The sequence below is a fragment of the Rattus norvegicus genome, chromosome 15 (assembly GCF_021556685.1).
Source record: "Rattus norvegicus strain SHRSP/BbbUtx chromosome 15, alternate assembly SHRSP_T2T, whole genome shotgun sequence".
In the NCBI taxonomy this organism is placed as follows: Eukaryota; Metazoa; Chordata; class Mammalia; order Rodentia; family Muridae; genus Rattus; species Rattus norvegicus.
The window spans coordinates 21,315,814-21,336,924 of record NC_141548.1 but is presented as its reverse complement, the minus strand read 5'-3'; the positions used below and the strand labels follow the sequence as shown (position 1 = coordinate 21,336,924).

The following is a 21,111-nucleotide window of genomic DNA, read 5'->3' as shown; positions in this document are numbered from 1 at the left end:
GGTCTCTGCATGGATATGATTGTCCCTCCGAAAGAGACTGAGGATCCTGGAGAACATGCCTCCTCGGGAACCCATTAGAAACTGAAGGGAAATGGCTCAGGCAGTTGGTGTCACCACAACACTGCTGACATCACAGAACATTCTAGCGTTCTCCTGGATACAAGAGAATTTCCAGGGAAGACACTACCGGTGATGTCACTGGGAAATGCCATAGCTTACTTGCTAACTACCTCCACCCAGACTGACCAGGTTCTGCAGTGGCTTTTCCAGAGACTCACTTTTGAGCGAGGGAACACCCATTCGCACACTCTCCTTCCACAACTTCAGAGTTCTCACTGCTTCATTACAACTCAGTTGCTGAGGAGAGGGAGAGTTGGTTAAAGCCTTGATATGGATAGAACATCTTTGTTAACAGCCAAAAATCTAAAGACCCTCACTGAGGGAGATTCTTCTCCCTGAAATGTATAAACCCAGGGTCCATGCATGTGACATATAGTCCAATTCCCACAGTTTTTACTGTTCCCAGGAGGCCAATATTTTTTCCTACACCTTTAAATGTATGCAAGTTGGAGTACATTGTTTCATGGACTGTGCCTTGGGAGGGGACATGGTTTCAATATATTCACCCATGTTTTTTCCTGAAATCCCTGTCTTACAATCCCATTTTGTGCAATGAAAACTCCTGTTTCCTGGCAACATAGGTGTTCAGGTATAGGGCAAACATCAAATTGTAAACTTTCTGTACATTCTTAAAAGTTAAAATCCCCAAAAGTGAGGGAACTGAGACCCAAGCAAGAGCCAAGGAGGGGCAGAATGCAGAGGTGCTGCTGGCCAAGGAAGAGCAGGAGGAAGCAGAGAAGCTGTAGCACATCATGGTGTACAGGGAGCTAGAACTGAAGTTCGACCTGGGCAACCTGTTGGCTTCTGACAGCAACCCCTCGATGGTGCTGTGCCAGGCCAGGACCTTTCTGGAGGCCGAATATGTGCCCTGGAGTGGGAAAACCCAGAGCATCTCATCAACCAGCTGTGGAAGCTGCTGACCAACGGCATGGAGGAGGCGGTGGTAGTGTGCTTGCAGGAGCCTGTCACAGGCCTTCCCCGCAGGAAGCCACTGCCTGGCCAGTCACTTGCTGGTAGCAGTTGGTGAACTTGAAGGGCATCCATCCCAAGAAAAGGACCAACCTCATGTGGGATGAGGTGAATGGCCAGTAGTGATGCCCTTGTGGCTACAAGCCCTCCCTGGATGACACTGAGGAGTGGCTGACTGAGGTGCCTGGGAGCACAAACTCCATGGAAGACCAGTTCTCCAAAAAGGATTCAGGCCAAGAAGAATGCATGGCCAAGAACTAGCTGAACCATCTGTGGAACTGGCCTGCATGCACAAGATGCAGATGCCCAGCTTAGCTGTTCTGCATCTTCCTGACACCCTCTTATGCAGTCCACTGTCCCAGTCAAAATTTCCCCTAAATCTGGCAAAGGCCCTAAATGTTCATCTAAAATTACATTGTGCCTAGAGGCTGCAAAACTCAAGAACGGTAAAATAAATGTGTCCATGAAACCAATGAAAATTAGGCTAATCTCCTACCTTTTGCCCTCCTAAGGGTCAGATGCCCCCCATACAGAGACGTTCACTAGGTAAAAGTTACTAGCCGTTCCCCCATCACATTCTTGGAGACCCTGCAACAGACCCAGAGGACTATTCACAAGGCTGAACCCTGCTCATGTCTGAGCTTGACCAAATGTTCCAGACTGGAAACTTTATGTGGACAGAGAGGATCCTGACACAGAGCTTGGAACCAACAGTGAAAGCCCATACATTGTGGTCCTCAGCACCCACTGTCACCATACCCAACTAAATGGGGCTACAGAATATAGGTCACCCCCAGAGTCTCTAACACACTAAAGACAAAACAGACACAGTTGTATAATGATAGTTTTCTTATTTTCTTTATATTTATATGTTTCACTGATCCTTTAATTAATCCATATACGTTTGAACACATAAAACATTTTAAAATAATATTTGTATGATTATAACAACCTTCCAAGCTTAAAACTTTAAAATCGTATGTTAAGTTACCAAATATTTTCTATTTCTTCATCTCGCTTGTCTTGATCACTCAGTAAACTTGTTTTGGCACAAATTACCACATGAATACTAGAGCCCAGTTTTATATGCCATTCACAGAATGGTGCCATGGCAATGATGCCAGCCAGAGTGGGCTTCCAACCTCAATAAACTGTAGTTTTCTTATGTTGTCTTTGTTTGTAGGACAGACATTAAACCCTGATGATCCAAAAGATCAGAAGCAGGGAGCTCATAGCCAATCTAAGCTCTACCTCCAATTCTATCAGCTAGAAATGGGACCAATCTAAGGTCACCCTGGGGAATCTCCAGGCAAAGGGTACATGTTTAATGTCACCAAGATACCGGCTAGTAGTTCCTGGGTGCAGATGTTTTAGCATTCAGTGCTCTTAACTGCTGAGCCATCTCTCCAGCCCGGGGGCAAGGTTTCTTACTAGAATCTTCACCTTTGGAATATTTCTAATCTCTGGACTCTTGGGCCCTGAAGAACAAAATAAGAACCAGGTTCTCAGAGACTCTCAAAGAGAAGAAATGAAGTCCATGAAGTCAGTGAAAATTTTTACCAACCCAAAGTCAAACTGATTCAAATCAATGCTGGCCCACTAAATTATCAGAGCATCTTCAAGAGAGAAAGTTCCCAGTACTAGGGAGATATGTTGAAATTTGAGCTTTGAATCTCATTTCAGATGAAAGCGATGTGGACTGGGACAGAGGCAGGAGGGGCTCTAGGTTGTGTTAAGCCTGGGCTGTGCATTGAGAGCCTTTCTCAAGAGAACAGTCACAAGGAAGTGACATGGAAACAAGCTGTCATCTCAGGGGATGTCACTTTATATGATTTGGTGATTTAATCCTGTGAAAAGAAACTCAGATGTGGGGTGACAGTCTAATGGCAGAACCTTGTCTAGCACAGACAAATAGAAGGACAGGAAGGAGGGAGGAAGAAGGGCCAAAGGTGACCAATGCTACAGCCATTCAAAGGTTAAGAATGCTCTCCCTAAGACCTTGAGGAAAGCTAGCTGTCCCACACTGGAGCAAGGCTCACAGTTGACTGCAGTTCAGAAACTGGAGATGATTGTCCCTGTGTTGCTGTACAGAAAGGACTGGAACAGTAGCAAAGACAGTGGCTGCGCCCATTTCATGGGTGCTTTAGAGCAAGACACCTTCCAGAGAGGTTTCCAACTAAAAATGTTCAAATGCTACCTCTGAGCCTTAAAATTTTATAGCTTAGGTAAAGTCAGATTTTTCTTGTTATTTGTAAATGAAGTTGTGAAGGTTTTCAAGTCGTTCCTGTAGAGGGAGCCCCAGGACTTGAATATTCTGACAGTGAACCTCCCCAGGCATCTCCCCAGGGGTCAAGGTTAATATCTGAACAGTTAGTGATTTTTACACAGCTCTTTTTGTTTGTGTGAGTGAGCTGTCCCTTCTCGATGACAACTTTTTGTTTTCCACAATGAGGAGAGTTGGTCATTTGTGAGCCTTCATTAACTCAAAGTGAAATGGTTAAAAATATTTATCCTGTTAGAATAGGCTGCATCTTTTTAACGACTCATTAAAAAATGACAACAACGAAAACAAAACTCTGACTTTTGAGATGACTTATACTAATTCACATTGTTTACCTAGCTATAGTGCTACATAAACACTACTTAAGAGGAAAAATAAACTTGGTTTACATTAAAAAAAGAAAAAAGGTTTCAGAGCTGCAGAGGAACAGCCTTGAAGGATGCTACTGACATGGAGACTCCAGGCTCAGCCTCAGCCCATGAAGAAGAGAACAGAACACAGAAATCTTCCTGTTCTGCTAGCGCTGTGACAGTGCACACCTGCCCTCCTGATGCTTGGGGAACTGAGACAGCAGAGGCTGGAGTCTGAGGCTACAAAGGGAGGCCCTGTGCTTCCTCATTACCAAGCCTAGTACAGCACAACTCAGCACAACTGTGAAATCGGTCTCTCCTGCTCTTGCAGTTGCAAAGGGAAATGGGATGCAGCTTTGCACAGTTCTCAAGTTCCACCTGACTCTCCCCTCTCCAGCTCTGAGCCCAGTCTCCCCAGTTTGTTGGATGTGAATCCTAGGATCCCAAATTCATGTGCAAAATCTTTTTCCTATAATCCAGCTTTTCCTCAAAGCCACCAAGAACCAGAAGCTAAACAAAAAGCCACAGCTTCTCAAGAACTTTTTACTTCTTTCATTTTCAAGGGCCCAGGCCACCATCAAGGAGACTAAAGCTGGGGTGGGAAGAGCATGAGAAAGTCTCAGAGGTGTTGGGCCTGTACTGGGAAGATCTTTTCAGATCCCCCTGGAATGCTCTGAACTCACAGGCAGGGGATTTAAAAGTGGGATTCTTTATCCTGGTATCTAGATGTGGAAATGGCGCTGGCAAGTCCTGTTTGGGGATGGCTTACCCAGGAAGATTGGCTCAGTGGAGGGTAGAATGAATGACAACATTAACAATAATTCTGGTCCAAGTACAAATGTCTGCATCAAGTTCTCAAAAAATCCTTTTGTGGCCCATTTGTTGGGACACAGCCTGGTTCTCAATCGTTTTTGCCTCAGGACCCACCTTCTTAGAAACAGGCTCGCTTGCTGAAGACCTGGCCTGCCGCTCCTGTTGAATAGCCTGCTTCTACCTTCTGTTCTGCAACACTGACTGGATGCTACGATTCATTCTTGGGCATTGTGACGTTTGAGCCTTTACAAAATATATTATGTTTATTCACCTCTCTCTCTCTCTCTCTCTCTCTCTCTCTCTCTCTCTCTCTCTCTCTCTGTGTGTGTGTATCATTTGCGCATGTGTGTGTGCGCACACACTTTTGCACATGAATGTCATTGTGCACTGTGTCGCAGCAGTGGATAACTTTAGGGAGGAGTTCTCTCCTTTGGACCTGATTCCAGGGATCACACTCGAGTCACCAGGCTTGGTGGCAATCTCCTTTCCTGATGAGGTTGTTGGTCCAGTCTGAGCTGTCACTGATCCCTTAGCCCCTCTCTCACCACCAGCCACAAGAAAGCAATCTCTGCAGTGTTACTTTGGGTCCTACGTGACTTTCTTTTGTCTCAACAACTGAACATTTTAATTAGAATTCAACATGGTAACTAAATTGCTAAATTTAATAGGAATTACAGAATGTGGGCTTTTCTGATTCTGTCTTGCTTTCCATATTCTTAATTAACAGTCTCATGTACAGTAGCACAGTCATCATTTGGACCTTTTTGGTTTCCTTAAGATACATTTTAGGAAGATTTTAGGAAGTTTGGATGTTTAATTTGCTCCTCAAATACCAATTTTCAAACAGGAAGTGAATGTTCTATGAAGTTCATATGAGAACCCACTCAATAGATTTTTTTAAAAATGCTTTTGAGTCATTCGAAAGCTGTTTCTACCTCCTTCTTTGCAGGCCTCAGAATTCCTGGGAGGCCTTTTGTTTACTAATGAGAAAGCAGACTGTGGTGGAGCAGTGGATGCACTGACACTGTCTCTCCTCTTGCTGTGCCTTCTGTGCAGAGGCCTGAAGCCTTGGAGGAGCTGAATGGTAGAGTTTCCTGTGTCTTCGAGAGGAGAAGAAAACGCCATCCAGAATCCTTGATCAATCGCAGGCGAGTGCTTGTCACAAGTGTCATGTTGCCTGTCATCTGAAAGGCAGCAGAGAAGCATCATCATGGCCTCCCCACTCTGAAGACAAAATGCAAGTCTCTGGCCATGCTGGTGGCATCCCACACTCGCCCTGATCATTTTTACATCTTTTTGAGTAAAATTTTGCTGCCTACCGAAATTTGTTTGATTTCTAAGTAGTTTCTCGGTACGTCTAGAATGAAATAAAAAAGAATTGCTGAGAATGAGAAAGCTACAGATGCCTTTCCTAGGTTTCACTTTGCTGTTCTACTGGAAATAAGATTGTGGTGATGAGAGAACTTACTGGGGCTTCCTTTATCCCCACAGGAAAACCCTAGAAGATCTTAGGGAATTCTGTTTCTTTAGTGTTCAGGAAGGAGAGGGGTCTCACTATCTTTAGTGTGATGTTTCCTATGATTTTGTACAAGGAGTTTTTCCTACATGTTGTCTTTTGGTCCTCAAGTTGGAGCATATTTTTACTTAGCATTTGTCCTTGGCAAATGGCGTTTGTAATTCCTTTTATATATCAGTCTCAACCTTAAGTCATAAGTCATAGGATTGTAAGCCCTGTGCTTGACACTTAAAAATGAACATGAAACACTACTTGTTTTTTAACATTTATTCCAAAACTTAATAATAATTGGTAAATTCCTGTGTATGGACTATGCTCCAGGACTCTTTGCTAAGTGGTTCCCATTTAATATTCCAAAGTACTATTTAAATTTGGCGTACAGACAAAGGATCAGGTTGGCTCACATGGGATAAAAGGAACCAGGATTTTTATTTCCCTTTGATTCATGACCCAGGTCCTAACTCTTTTGTGAGCTACAGTTTAAAAGGACAAATTTTGCATTTTTGCCATGTATTTGTAAATATGTGTTCCTCCAAATTCCTGGCAGTATTTCATGATTTCTGCCTGAGAGGATGTGGTCTGATTCCTGGCAGCTGCAGTGACTGATGTCTGCAGGAGGCTGGGATTTGGACTCCAGGCCTTATGATCGCACAGTAAGTTCTTTAACCTGGGCACCATGTGTGTAGTCACCAGACCTGTAGTTTATAAAGAGGTGAACATAGATTTAAACATGGACACTAAGAGAGGACAAACACACATGCAAGCATGACAGGCATGCGAGAAGGGGAGGCAGATGTGGGGAAGCGAGCTGTGTAAACCAAAGACAGACATGAGCGGGGGTCAAGAACAGATGATTTGAAAAACCTTTAATTAATTAATTAATCAAACCATTAATTAGTACATTATCATATTCTGTGTGCATATGTCTATATGTGTCAGTGCGCATATATGGAGGTCAGAGGACAATGAATGAGGAGGTCCTCCTCCTACTACATGGGTCTTAGTGATAGAACTTGGATCCTCATGGTTGATGACAAGTTTCTTATCCCCCTTTTAAAAGTTACATTTATTATTTCTGTGTGTAGATGGGCAGTAGTTGTGTGTGTAGATGTTGTAGAAATTATGCAAGCCCAACCTAGGGTTTCTCCCCTGCCTCTGACGACTTAGTTCCCAGGTAAAAGACACCCACAAGCTTTATGTTTACATTAAGACTTAATCAGCAAGGGTCTGGGCAGATATGGATCCTCTGGCTGCTATGTCTGTTTCCCAGCTAATAATTCCACTATATAATTTGCTGTGTTTCTTCTGGGCTGCTCTTAACTCCAATAGGCAACCCACCTGACCCATGGCGGCTTCATCCTCCTTTCACCTTCTTTACCACTGTGGTTCTTCTCTGAGCGGGAAGTCCTGGGATGCTAAACCCTGCTTGTGCCCAGCTGTTGACTGTTGGCATCTTTATTCACCTACCAGAAAAGATTTGGGGACACAAGTTTACATAGTATCACTTGGGTCTACATGTGGACTCTCTTGTCTCTGGGAAAATCAGGCCGTGAGGCCTGCAGTTAGCATTACATTACAGAGCAACAGACCAAACCTCAAAGATGGAGGTCAGGGCCATCTGATAGGAGTCAGGTTTCTGTGTAGGTTCCAGGTATTGAACTGATTACGTCAGGCTTGGCCACACAAGAACCTTTCCCCATTGAGCTATCTTCCTGGCTCATGAAAAACCTTTTTCAGGCTTGTGTGGTCCTGTGGCTCTGCATGTGTGAGCTTGCATATGTGCAGGCCAGAGGACAACCTTGGGGTTTACTCTTCAGGTGCTGTCCACCATTTTTATAAAACAGGAGTTTTCATTGACTTGGAATAGGACAGGTCAGCTGGGCTGGCTGGCTAGGGAGGACATGGAGTCTCTGTCCCCCCAGCAAGGGTGTGAGCCCCACAACAGGGTTCTTTATTGTGGTTGTTATTTTAATTGGCTTCTTCTGTTTGCACTGAAGTTTATCATCTGAGTTTCTGGCCCCATGGCTTCCCATGTGAGCAGGAGAGGACATAAAATGTCTGACTGACTGTGTGTTGTATATGATTGTCCTTGAGTCTGGTATAAAAGTGAACCAGAATGTTGCTTTCTGGCTTAGTCTTGCTTGGTCACACTCGAGGTTGAAGAGGAACTTCTTGAAGGTTTAGTTACACAACAAGGGTTGGATAAATCTCTAACCCTGACTCTGACATCTGAGATTACTAAGAATTTACTTCCTTTCACTTTTCCTCTTTTAGGCACAGTCTGAATTATGTACCTGAAATGTGGAATAAATTACTAATACTAAACTTGTTAAGTGTTCTTAAGTTAATTAGGGCCAAACTATTGGAAAAGACTGGATTGGCTGCAAATATTGAGACTTTTCCCTTGCCTGTGAGAGCCCAAAATTAGGCAGCCAATCCACAGAGGGCAGCGTTTCTCTGGCTATTCAGGGCCACAGGTCCCTCTGTCTGCTGAGCCATCCTCTAGGGACTAGGGGTGACACTATTTTACTGTATTGTAGAGAAATGCCGTGAGGCAACTGCTCCTAGCTTTCCAGCGGCAGGGCACCCTAGGATGGTTCGCTCACTCTCACCACACTGAGATACAGAGGAGGAAAACGTCCTCAAGCAGAGGATCCTGGTGCTCTGCCTGCCAAGGAAGCTGCAAACCTGAGGACGTGAACTTCATGATCATTTTCTCACGAGAAAGTAACTTTCTTTATAGCTTAATTAGACAGCAGCACCTCTAACACGTCTAAGAGTTGGCCGGCTGACATGTTTCTCATTCTGCAAGGTGGTTTGGGTCACTAAGATTCAAGATATGCTATGGCTAGGGAAACAGCTTCTGGAGAGAGCTAGAAACAGTGGGAAACTTTTATCCTGCTTTGTCTTTAACAGAAATGAAACTGAATAAACAGTGCATTGGCTGACTGGGCTGTGTACCCCGTGTCCAGTTTAATATGACCCTCACCTGGTACCTCAATGTACCAGACTGTAGCAGTGAATTAATTAAACAGCTTTGGCTCCTTAGTGCAGTCATGGCACCTGCCCAAGAGTTCTCTGATTTTGAGAATGAAACACACACACACACACACACACACACACAATCAATGTCTGGACATTTCTAATCCTCCTGACAGCTACCATACACCTCCCTTCCACCCAGCATCCCAGGATTAACACCTTTTAAATCTATGTTTTATCTTTGCTGCCTGTTACCTTCTGGGAAACACCCCACTCCCCCAATAGGGTCCTATTCCCTTCCACCTACATTGTAGGCTGCTTTCTCTTCTGTAGCTCTAAACTCTGATCCTTCTAAGTCTGGATCATGGTGGTTCCCTTCATCCTCCACTCCCTCCCAATCCCTTGCCCTGTCCTTCTGTCTTTCTGTCCAAACATTGGCAATGGCAACTCGAAGCCCTCAGGGACCCTCAGGTCTGGAAGTGCAGCTTTTTGGGAGCCAAAATAAGACAATTATGAACACCGGATATTGATACTTTACACATACATTCTTGATATTGAATAAATCAACTATCTTTAAGAATATGGGAATTTGATCCTCAGTACTACGGAGGGTAAACATCATGAAGAAAATGGCAGACATTTTGCCTGTGGACTCTGTGCATATGTTTCTGAACAAAACTTAGTCACATGCAAACTCTTGGTTTGAGAGGCAACTAGGAAATATAATTCATAGTTGTCAACTCTGTGCTCTATTGAAGATGTAGGAAATGGGAAGGGAAGCTAGAAAATAACAGTACAGACTCTCTCAAAATTCTATGAGGCCTGTGGGTTTGTACTGCAGGGACCCTGGAGGCCTGCTCTAACCAGAGACCCAGGAGGCCCACCCTAAACAGAGACAGTACTACCTGACTCCCAGGAGACCAGCTGTTGCCCAGCTCATAGAGCTCTACATTCCTCCAATGAGGCTGGATCCAGTCAGAGACACTCATGACAGTTAACACCAGAGATAACCAGTTGGGGAGAGGCAAACTCAGGACCATAAACAACAGAATCCAATGCAAAATCTGCTGCTCACTCAGAGGACCTATAGGGCTCTTACCCATCATCTATAACAGGACATCTCCTGCCCTCTTCTGGCCACTGAGAGAACTGCATGCAGGGGGACCACAGACAAAAGTCAGCCAAAGAACAATTCACCAATATAAATAAAAATGAATACATTTCTCTTTCAGAAAGGCATACAAATGTATGATCAAGGCAAACAACACCGAAAATGGGGACAGTCTGGCCCACGTCCCTTGACCCTTACACTAAACTGATCATACAGTTACACAGGTCGAACAATTAACATTCAGATTACAGTGAATATGTATCCCATTTGTGCTCATTGATCTGGATCACCTCATGCAGGATGATTTTACAAGATCCATTCATTGTCCTGAAAATTACATGCTTTCCTTTTTCCTTTTGGAGTTATTGATCAGCAATCCTGTCTGGAAATGCACCATGCTTTCTTTATGCACTCATCTCAGAAGGGACCACTTGAATATTTTCAAATTCTGAATAGTATAAGAGAGCTTCGCTGAACATGGTGGAGGAAGGGTGTCTATACTAGGATGAGTCAACATTAGGATATATGCCTTGGTGTTGTATCTTGAGGTTTACCCATTACCACCTTCCTGAAGAAACAGCATACTGGTTTCCAAAGTTGCTACAGAAATTTGGATTGCCACCAGGAGAATCTCAATGTTCCCCTTGCTCCATAACCCAGTAGGAGTGAATTCTCTTATGTGTTACTGAACTAAGTTATGAAAGGTATGAAAAAATATCTCAGAATAATTTTGATTGGCATTTCTGTAGTGTCCAAGGATAATAAATATTTATTATGAGTTTCTAAGTCATTTAAGTTTCTTCAACTGTATTATGCTTATGTATATAGCCCATTTGAATTACGTTTTTTTAAATATAGTGTTTTAGTTTTTCAAATCTGTTTCAAATATAAGCCCATTAGTGAATGTGCACAGGGAAATAATGTTTAACAATTTCTGTAAATGGCCATTTAAAAAAATCATTAATGACAAATTAGAAAATGCTCTCTCAATGAACTCACAGAATTGGCAGACAGGTTGTAAAAAATAGAATTCATTACAAAAGTCTAGGACAGGGACTGGAGACATGGCTCATCTGTTTGAGAATTTGAATCCCAGAGGACCTAAGGGGCAATTAAAAATTCTCTGTCATATCACATCCCAGTGAAATCCACTGCCCTCTGCTGGCCCCTGGCAGAATTGCATGAAAACGAATATGGGGAGGTGGGAGGGAGACAACAGGCATGTGGGGTAGCACCCACATAGAGGTAGGCATTCTGGGGAGAGAATAGGGATTTTATGGGATGAAACTGGAAAGGGACAGAATATTTGAAATATAGATAAAAATATCCACTACAAATTGCAAAAAAAGAAATAATTCAAAACTGTAAGACCTCCACCCAAAAGAAGCTATGATATATATCAAAATGAACTCAGCAAAACATCATTATCAATAACAACAAACAAACCAACAACAAAAATATTAAAAATGTTCATTCCTCTACAATTGGTGGAATTCATTAAATGTGCAGTCAGAGTTGATGCTATATTTCAAGAAATCCACAGGCATCAAACTCTGTGTGTCCTGAACATTTTACATTCCCATACCGAATTGTTTTATTTCCTCTAATGTATTAGAGAAATACTTCTGTGTTTCTCCTTTGTTTGTCATTATAAAGGAAGCTAAATTTGTGAGCACAGGGATAAAGCAAGGATATTTTTCATCATGAAGGTGGGTTCCACAGAGCATGACACACCGTCTACATCAAGAGCACAATTTCCTGTGCAGCTCTGGCTGGCTGTGAACTGATGATGAAGCCTACGCTGCATGAGACTTGCAGAAAACCACTGTTGCCTTACACTTGTGCTGTTACAGGAGGAAGAACCACACACGACTCAGGACGGTCTTGTGAGTTAAGGGTTAAAGGTCATATTTTTATTTATAGACAAACATTAATTTATTCAAGAACATTTTGAATTGGGGAGTCAATGAGTTCAATGTATATAGCCTTAGGAATATTAATTAATTAATATTAATTAAGTACACTAAAGTTAACAAATGAATAACAAAACTTCAAACTTAAACAAATAAAACCAAATGCATAAAACAACCAAACTTCAAACTAAAAACCAAATAGAACAAGTAAATTAGTCAGCATTCAATTCCTGCTGATTTTTCAACATATAACTCCAGCCTGTTGCTGGCCTTGCAAACACAGCAGAACGGCAGGTAAGATGGTAAAATCTCTTCAAGAGGAATGTAGACGCCTCATTCAGGGTGGTTGGTTGTTGATGGACAAGTCGTCAAAGGGTTAAACGTGAGGCGTGTTCCATGCCACATCTCAAGGTCTTTCAAATTCAGCCCAAGATTGGAATGGTTACAAGGACTGAGATGCGGGAGGTGTTATCAATCTTTGCACCCTCAGTGCTCCTGGTGGACAGGTCTGTCTCTGAGAGCTGTAGTCCTGCTCTGGGCCACGGGCAAGCGTCTGCTGGAGTGTTCAGACCTAGGGGTGGAAAAGGCCTGGTGAGGACCTGCCATGTCACTTCTCCCATACATAGCGCACAATTCAGCAGGATAATCCAGGATGATCTTTCATCTGAGGTCATTTTCTCATGCCCAAGAGAGAAGGGTAAGAGACCCCACAGGCCTGCATATTTTCCCAGCTTTTAAAACTGCTAAAAATTGAACAGTGAACAGCAGATAATTCCAATCGTCCATATATATTATATTTTAAAATCATGTAGCAATGTCTCAACGTCAGTTGAGGAGAGATGTGAACAACCTAGAAAACAATAGGAAGGCCTTGGAGGCCTGTCCATCACTGAAATGAAGACTATCATTATTCCTCCAGTGCAGGAATATGCCTGGGGTCCACTTACAACCTCAATATCTGCAAAGACCCAGAGAAACAAATTCTCAAAAAGTACATGCACACTGAAGTGATATTATATTTGGCAAGAATATGCTGCATGGAAATCTTGCCAAGGGTAGGCATTGAACTCTAAAGGAGATACTCATGCAGAAAATAAACTATACCACTCCTTTGTTTATGGTTATCAAAAAACTCTTTGTGGGGAGACTTAAAGGCACTGGGCTCAGATAATACAAGAGAGCTCAGACTGGAGGGAACAGTACACCATAGCCAGAATCTCTATGGATCACATACACTTCATTGATGGAATTTCTTTTAAAATGGACAGGAATAATATTCTGAGCTGCTCCTAGCTGACAGATGCTGATAACTATGATGAAAGTCACACACCCAATAAGACAGTTCATAAGTACAGGGAATCTACTTGGGTCCTCTCATCCTGTGCTTTCAAATCATCTCAGTGACACCGAAATGATGCTGCATCTTCCCAGCCAAGGCCTTTTGCTCAGTGAACAGTTTGTTCTGATTCAGGGCGTCCTACAGACTTTCCTACATTCTCTCCTCATCCTGGTCATTAGAAGATTATATTGTCCATGGAGACAGGCATGTATACAGAGACAGACAGACAGACAGACAGACAGACAGACAGACAGACACACCTTTGAACTCACCCAAATATATTTGTTCACACATACAAGCAGAGTATTTTGCAGAATGTGCTTAGTTTCCCAGTTAATGGTAATAGAAGAGATCACCCAGTCTACTATTGTGGCATAAAAAAAAAAAAACCTGGAATGGGGTAAGTACACAGTGAGCATAGGCTAAAGACAGCTCAGCCAATAAAGTGTATTCCCCTGAAAATCAGAAATTAGAAATGTGACATCTAGGCCTGTTAGCCAAGCCTGCTTAGCAAGGTCACAAGGCTGTGCACAGGAGGCTGATTTCAGGCAACAGAGCACTGGGTGGGGGCAGGTGAGCCTCTTCTGTCCTCTGCTCACTGTTTCCCAGTGCATGCAAAGTGAGCTGCATTTTTCAATATGAGGTCCCTTTAGGATACAGTACCTGACAGGGCAGCCAAACTACCAGCACAAACAGCTAGGAAATCTCCACAACCACAATCCAAGGTAAAACTTGTAATGGGATGCTATCAGATATAATTCGAGTGAGATAAGGCTGACTGATTCAAAGTCAAATGCTGGCAGGTATAATCAAACTCAGCCACAGTCCATGGAAATGCTGGACAACATTGTACCTTTTCACTTTCTGACTGGTGGACATCTGGATAATTTTGCTTCATGGCTGCTCTGAGGTGAACCACTACCACACTAATGTGCCACAGTTTCTCTGCTGACACCTACTTCTTGTTCTGGAATCGCTGTGTCAAAGGTTGAACTTTCACAAGAGTTGTGCATGGCTTCTCACAGGGCTACCCATTTGACACCTCCAGCAATGTCTGAGGGTCATCACTTTCTAAACCCTCCTTACAGATGATTTTCACTCAGATCAAATGATTTTGAATAACAATGGTTAAGAGTGCCACAGACCCAACACAGGGTGAGTGCTGTGGACTATTTTGAGCCTAAGTTTCTGTCTGAGGCAAAGATGTGATTCCACCTCAGCATAACTCCTGGACATCTTCTGCCTGCAGATTCAACTCTAAGCAAATTAATCTTTCAATTAACAATTTCCAGAGCAAACTCCAAAGCCAATGTATATTCAATCAAGTTTAGGCCGATCTAGAAAGAAAGTGGTGGCAGGTAACGATTAACATAACCAGGATGTTGAGAAGACACAACAAGCATGTGACCTTCCAGTGTTACTGCACACCGAGAGCAAAGGAGGCAGAAGAGCCCTGAGTCAGCACTTTCCACACTCAGGTACATGGATTTCACACAGCAGCCTCTCCTCAAATCCCTGTACCCTATTCCTGAGATTTCTCCAAGTACTGTCAATGTTGATGAACAGTTTTCCCACTGTAATAATTTCAATAGTAATCAAAACCCCATTAAGAACAGTTTAAAAAAACTAATTGGAAAAATTGTGTTTCCTCTTCCTCTCTCTCTCTCTCTCTCTCTCTCTCTCTCTCTCTCTCTCTCTCTTTCTCTCTCTCTTTATATATATATATGTATACATATGTATATATATATACTTTTACATGCTTCTATATGTGTACATATAGACTAATACAACATATATAAATATGTGTCTGTGTTCAGAAACTTGATGAGTTCACACACACACACATATGCACGAACACACATATACACACACTTCTATATGTAAGCACCCATAGCGCAAACACTTAAAACAAGCAACTCCCAATGTAACATATGTACCATAGCCATAACCATGTTCACACATCTGTGCCCAATGACACAAACACACACACACACATACACACACACACAGAGTCAGAGAGAAATGGAGAGGGGGAGGTAGGGAAGGAGGGAGGGGAGAGAGAGAGAAAGACAGAGAGAGAGAGAGAGAGAGAGAGAGAGAGAGAGAGAGAGAGAGAGAGAGGACAGAAATCATAAGTGAGAAGCAGAAAAGAATGGGGAGGCCAGCCTTCTGGAAGCACAGTTGTTGAATACAGATTAGGCAAAGGAAATGTGTCAGTGAGAGCGTAGACACTGCTCTCCATCCCTTATAGAGTAAACCTGTGTGGGGAATGCACTTCTTGGGCACACGAGGTTGAGAGAGTTGGAGAAAAATTTCCCTCTAACCCTCACATATCTCACACAAACCCTCACCCTGAGAGAAGTCTTTCTTACATCCCTGTTCATCCAGTCAGCTCCAGGACATAAGCCACAGGAAAGAACACTAAAACACTAGAACAGGACTGACAAACCGCTTCTCAAGCTCCGTCACTATGAACCACCATTTGGAAAGGCAGAAGGGACCATTTTCAATGTACAGGGAAAAGGAGAGAAAGTCCACAAGCCCCATCATAATTGACAATGATAACCATTCTTTTAGCAAGTGAACTGAACTCTAATCAGTTCTGGGCACTACAAAGACGGCTACCACATGGCATCCCTCTAGCATGTAAGTGTGCAATGTGTGATCAACAGATCCCACTTAAGGAAATGCATTTTCTAGTTGAGCAGGAGGATTTGGTTGTCAATCCTCCAGTTTCTTGCATGAAGCTAGAATCACAGAAAGTTTTGTAAATGGGCAAAGAAATGAACAACTGGATGAGACCTAGGAGAGTGTCTGGATAAGTTGGAGAAGGTTAAATTGGTTTGACTTGGTTTCTGCTTAGATATCAGGAAAACCTGCCCTTGATGCTTCATTCATCCTACCTGAGGCTGCTTGTTACACGGATTTTCATACTGGTGTCCCACCAGAACCTTGTTGTTTCCTTAATGGATTCTTCCAGTGCAATCTGATCCCTTAGAAGCCCTTTGTACTCATTCCATGCTCTCTGGGCATTGTTCTTCAGCTCAAAACACACAGTTAGGAGGGGGCAGAAGCTGCGGCTGAGACACAAAGAAAAAATGGTGAATCCCAGCCAGGCTCCAACTTCCTCCACTTCTCCAAGTCCATTCCTCCTTCTAGGGTCCTGATCAGAAGAGAGCCCCAGATTATAGTCCACGTCCACAGTAGCCATGGAGCATAACCTAGAGACAGGTCAAATGGAGAAAAGAGCAACATTCCAGAAGACTCAGGGCACTTCTCAAAAACCTGACACCATTGATTCAAGTTTTTCCTAGAAGTGGACTTAATCGTTATGTGTGCTTATATGTCCATTTTATTAGAATGTCCCTTGGAGGCCAATCTTTCTATGTGTCCTGTGTGTGTGTGTGTGTGTGTGTGTGTGTGTGTGTGTGTGTGTGTGTGTCCTGTCAGAGCCCCAGAGCATCAGGATTGATTGATGACTCCATCATTGTGCACACATTTTCTATGTACAGGATCCCTATTTGGGAAGGACAATGACTGATGAATCTCACAGTCTCTTTCCATTTGTTCAAACTATCTACAAGCGGTAAAAATCCTAGAGCCTTCCTTAGAGACAGGCTTCCTGGCCTGCTTCAAACACTATAAAGCCTGATCCTCACTTTACTTCAAAGATAAGAATGGGCTGACACATGCTGTGCCTAGTGCTGGGGTCACAACCTTGTATGTTACTCACCAGTACCAGTCATTTTCCAGTGTAAGGTTTTTACATTTGACCAAAGCGGTATTGATCTGCTCGCTCATTTTCTTCATGTCGGTCATCACTTCCTCGTGCTGCATCATGAGCATCTCGGACTCAAACTTGTTCCTGTGACAGGGCGTGGTCCAAGGATCAAATAACATTATGAATGAAGGATTCAAGAATTACATGAATTCAGACTGAATCCTGAACTACCCCAGCTAGGACATGCCACGCCCTTACTCCTTGGTACTGGGTGCATTTGGTATTTATTCAGTTTATTATTATGAACACAGGGACAGCAGTGCCAGGAAACAAAAGCAGGGAGCTGATTTGCTTGAGCTCCCTGACAGGGTTTGAAGGAATAGACTAGCTTGCCAAGAACTTTCGAGCGTCCTGTGCCACCATCCAGGCTCCAACTTAAACCCATGAAGACTATTCTCCTGTTCTTAGGTAACAATTCTCAATCATAGAATCTATTGCTACATGAAAACCCAAAGAAACATGGACAGTATTTACAGGGAAAAGAATTTATAGCACACACCAGGAGATTCCCATGTGTGTCCACCTGAGCAGATGTGAAATGTTGTACTGTTCAAAGTGAGGCTCTCACCCACATCATTATCATGCCATGGAAATTGACACAGGATAATTCTCAGGCCAAATCAGAACACAGAATACCCAGATCTTAAGTTATACACACAAACGCACTCACACATGCATACACACACACAAACTCACACAAAACACTCTCTCTCTCTCTCTCTCTCTCTCTCTCTCTCTCTCTCTCTCTCTTTCATACAATTAGAATGCCAAATAAATACAAGAATGTGGCATTATCTCAAAATACAATGAATAAAATCAGAGAACAACAATGATACCCTGTTGACAGTCCAGTCACACACTGTGAGGCAGCAAGAGGGATTAGGCCCCTCCAGCTCTTCACAGGACCTATTGAACCCAAAGCACCTCCACGTCAATTGCAACAATGATTGCTCATAATCAGAGCACCTAGAAATTCCCACAACCCAACACCTGTCCAGGCTACTTAAACCACACAATGAGAGCTCACACACTACTACCCTCATTCCCAGACTGTAATTCAGGCCACAGGCTATGATTTACGTTTGTAGGAATCAAAATAGCCTGTGCCACCATCTCATTCCCATCTGATCTTCACATTCTGATGCAATCAGGAAAGTGATTTTGACCATGAGGACACCCTGGAGTTGTAGCCTACTGTGATGTGAGGAAATGTGGATTTAACAGAACTTGCACTGTGACTACCTGTCATTTAAATTCTTTCCAGGGTAATCGGCCAGGATTCTCCTGAGTTCATCTCTCTCCTGATGCACCTTGTGGAGAGCAATTTTGAGGTTCTCCAAACGCTTCATTCTCTCCTCCTCAACAGGTGTCGTGGAGGGTTGGGATGATGCTTTCTGATCAGACTCTGTAGGTAGATAAACACCAGTAAACAGGCATATATGTGGACACAGTGTCAAGAAAAACTATGCTTACTCTAAAACAGAAGTCTGAGGATGAACAGTCTACAGATACAGTGACTCCCTGACAGAGCAAGAAAGCGATCTTTAAGCTGAACTCAGCTCAGTCCCTGTTCCCCACCATCATAGACATATGGTGACATATGCCATCATAGATATAGACCACACCTCCTACAGCCATTCTTCTGCACTCAAATTCTAAAGCTGGCCTAAACAAGAAGAATTGGAGGACCTTCTCAGCTAATGTCTGATGTGAGGCCGGTAAGTCCTTGAGTCCAAACTGCTTAACATCTTGAATCCCTAGTCACGTGTGTTCAAGGACAAAGTAACTGAGACCTTGATATATGACCAGGAGAGTATCCCTCTTGGCATCAATGACCCACATAATCTACAGGACACTGCTGAGAGGAAGTGCTTCCACAGCCTATCCTGAGAGACACTTTGTTATTCTTACAGAGGCTCATCCTGGTATTCTTTGACACTGCCTATGACACTAAAGAGATCCAAGGAAAGCCCTTGACATATAACAGGTCTTGGTTCTCTGTCAAACTAATGATCAGAAATTGTTGAGTCTGGGTCAGCCATTTAGGAAGACTGAGGCTCTAAATCATACGTCATACTCCTGGAAGGACCAGCTCAAGCCAACCTCCTCCAGGAAGCTCCCCTTGCCCTGCCCAGTACTCACTTGACCTCCTCAAGGACCTTTCCATTCGTCTTGTTCTCCAACGTGATAGAAGGCTGGCCTCCCTCTGCCTTGGTCTTGTCTCTGCATAGATATGATTGTCCCTCCGAAAGAGACTGAGGATCCTGGAGAACATGCCTCCTCGGGAACCCATTAGGAAATGAAGGGAAATGGCTCAGGCAGTTGGTGTCACCACAACACTGGTGACATCACAGAACATTCTAGTGTCTCCTGGATACAAGAGAATTTCGAGGGAAGACACCACCGGTGATATCACTGGGAAATGCCATAGCTTACTTGCTAACTACCTCTACCCAGACTGACCAGGTTCTGCAGTGGCTTTTCCAAGGACTCACTTTTGAGCTAGGGAACACCCATTCGCACACTCTCCTTCCACAACTTCAAAGTTCTCACTGCTTCATTACAGCTCAGTTCTGAGGACAGGGAGAGTTGGTTAAAGCCTTGATTTGGATAGAACATCTTTGTTAACAGCCAAAAATCTAAAGACCCTGGGTGAGGGAGATTCTTCTCCCTGAAATGTATACCCCAGGGTCCATGGATGTCACATATAGTCCAATTTCCACAGTTTTTACTGTTCCCAGGAGGCCAATATTTGTTCCTACACCTTTAATGTATGCAAGTTGGAGTACATTGTTTCATGGACTGTGCCTTGGGAGGGGGCATGGTTTCAATGTATTCACCCATGTTTTTTCCTGAAATCCCTGTCTTACAATCCCATTTTGTGCAATGAAAACTCCTGTTTCCTGAAAACATAGGTGCTCAGGTATAGGGCAAACATCAAACTGTAAACTTTCTGTCCATTCTTAAAAGTTAAAATCGCCAAAAATGAGGGAACTGAAACGCAAGCGAGAGCCATGGAGGGGCAGAATGCAGAGGTGCTGCTGGCCAAGAATGAGCAGGAAGAAGCAGAGAAGCTGTAGCACATCATGGTGTACAGGGAGCTAGAACTGGAGTTCTACCTGGGCAACCTGCTGGCTTCTGACAGCAACCCCTCGATGGTGCTGTGCCAGACCAGGGCCTTGCTGGAGGCCGAGCTGTGTGCCCTGGAGTGGGAAAACCCAGAACATCTCATCAACCAGCTGTGGAAGCTGCTGACCAAGGCATGGAGGAGGCGGTGGTAGTGTGCTTGCAGGAGCCTGTCACAGGCCTTCCCCGCAGGAAGCCACTGCCTGGCCAAGAGCTCTCCCTTGCTGGTAGCAGTAGTGAGCAGAGCTTTAAGGGCATCCATCCCAAAAAGAGGACCAACCTCATTTGGGATGAGGTAATGGTCAGTAGTGGTCCCTTGTGGCTACAAGCCCTCCCTGGATGACACTGACTCTGGTTTGCCTGAAGCCTCAGAGATAGTATTAACTTAATGTATGTATGTATGTATGTATGTATGTATGTATGTATGTATGTATGTATGTGGGTGTGTGTATGTATTCATGTATGTGTGTATGTATGTATGTATGTATGTATGTATGTATGTATGTATGTACGTAAATATGGCAAAACTCAAAAAGCCAAACTAGGAATGAAGGAAAAATAAATTGAGAGTATGACACAGTTGAAAAAAGTTCTTGGTTTTGGTTTAACTTGTGTTTCTATGTTTAATGTAAAGAAGAATCTTTCTTCTTGTCTGAGTAGGTGTACCTTTTGTGTCCTACTGTCAGAAGGTGTGCTATGGTATTTGCTAGAGAATTTAATAAAGCGCCAGATGAATCCATAAATGTAATTTTATAAGGTTTTCAAAGAATGATGTTTTTTATGTAAAAGAAAAGCATCTGATATTGTTTC

General features: G+C 43.3%; 1 protein-coding gene across 1 annotated transcript; it reads right to left on the bottom strand.

Annotated features, from left to right (window-relative positions):
- Nucleotides 1-12,026: 12,026 nt before the first annotated feature.
- Nucleotides 12,027-19,553, bottom strand: LOC120096936 (disks large homolog 5-like). Its single transcript, XM_087587184.1, has 5 exons — nt 19,318-19,553; nt 18,418-18,580; nt 17,128-17,259; nt 16,298-16,474; nt 12,027-12,626 (listed from the first exon to the last, which is right to left on the bottom strand). Exons 1-5 carry the CDS (start codon nt 19,466-19,468, stop codon nt 12,542-12,544), a joined length of 708 nt encoding a protein of 235 aa, XP_087443310.1. The 5' UTR covers nt 19,469-19,553; the 3' UTR covers nt 12,027-12,541.
- Nucleotides 19,554-21,111: the final 1,558 nt, after the last annotated feature.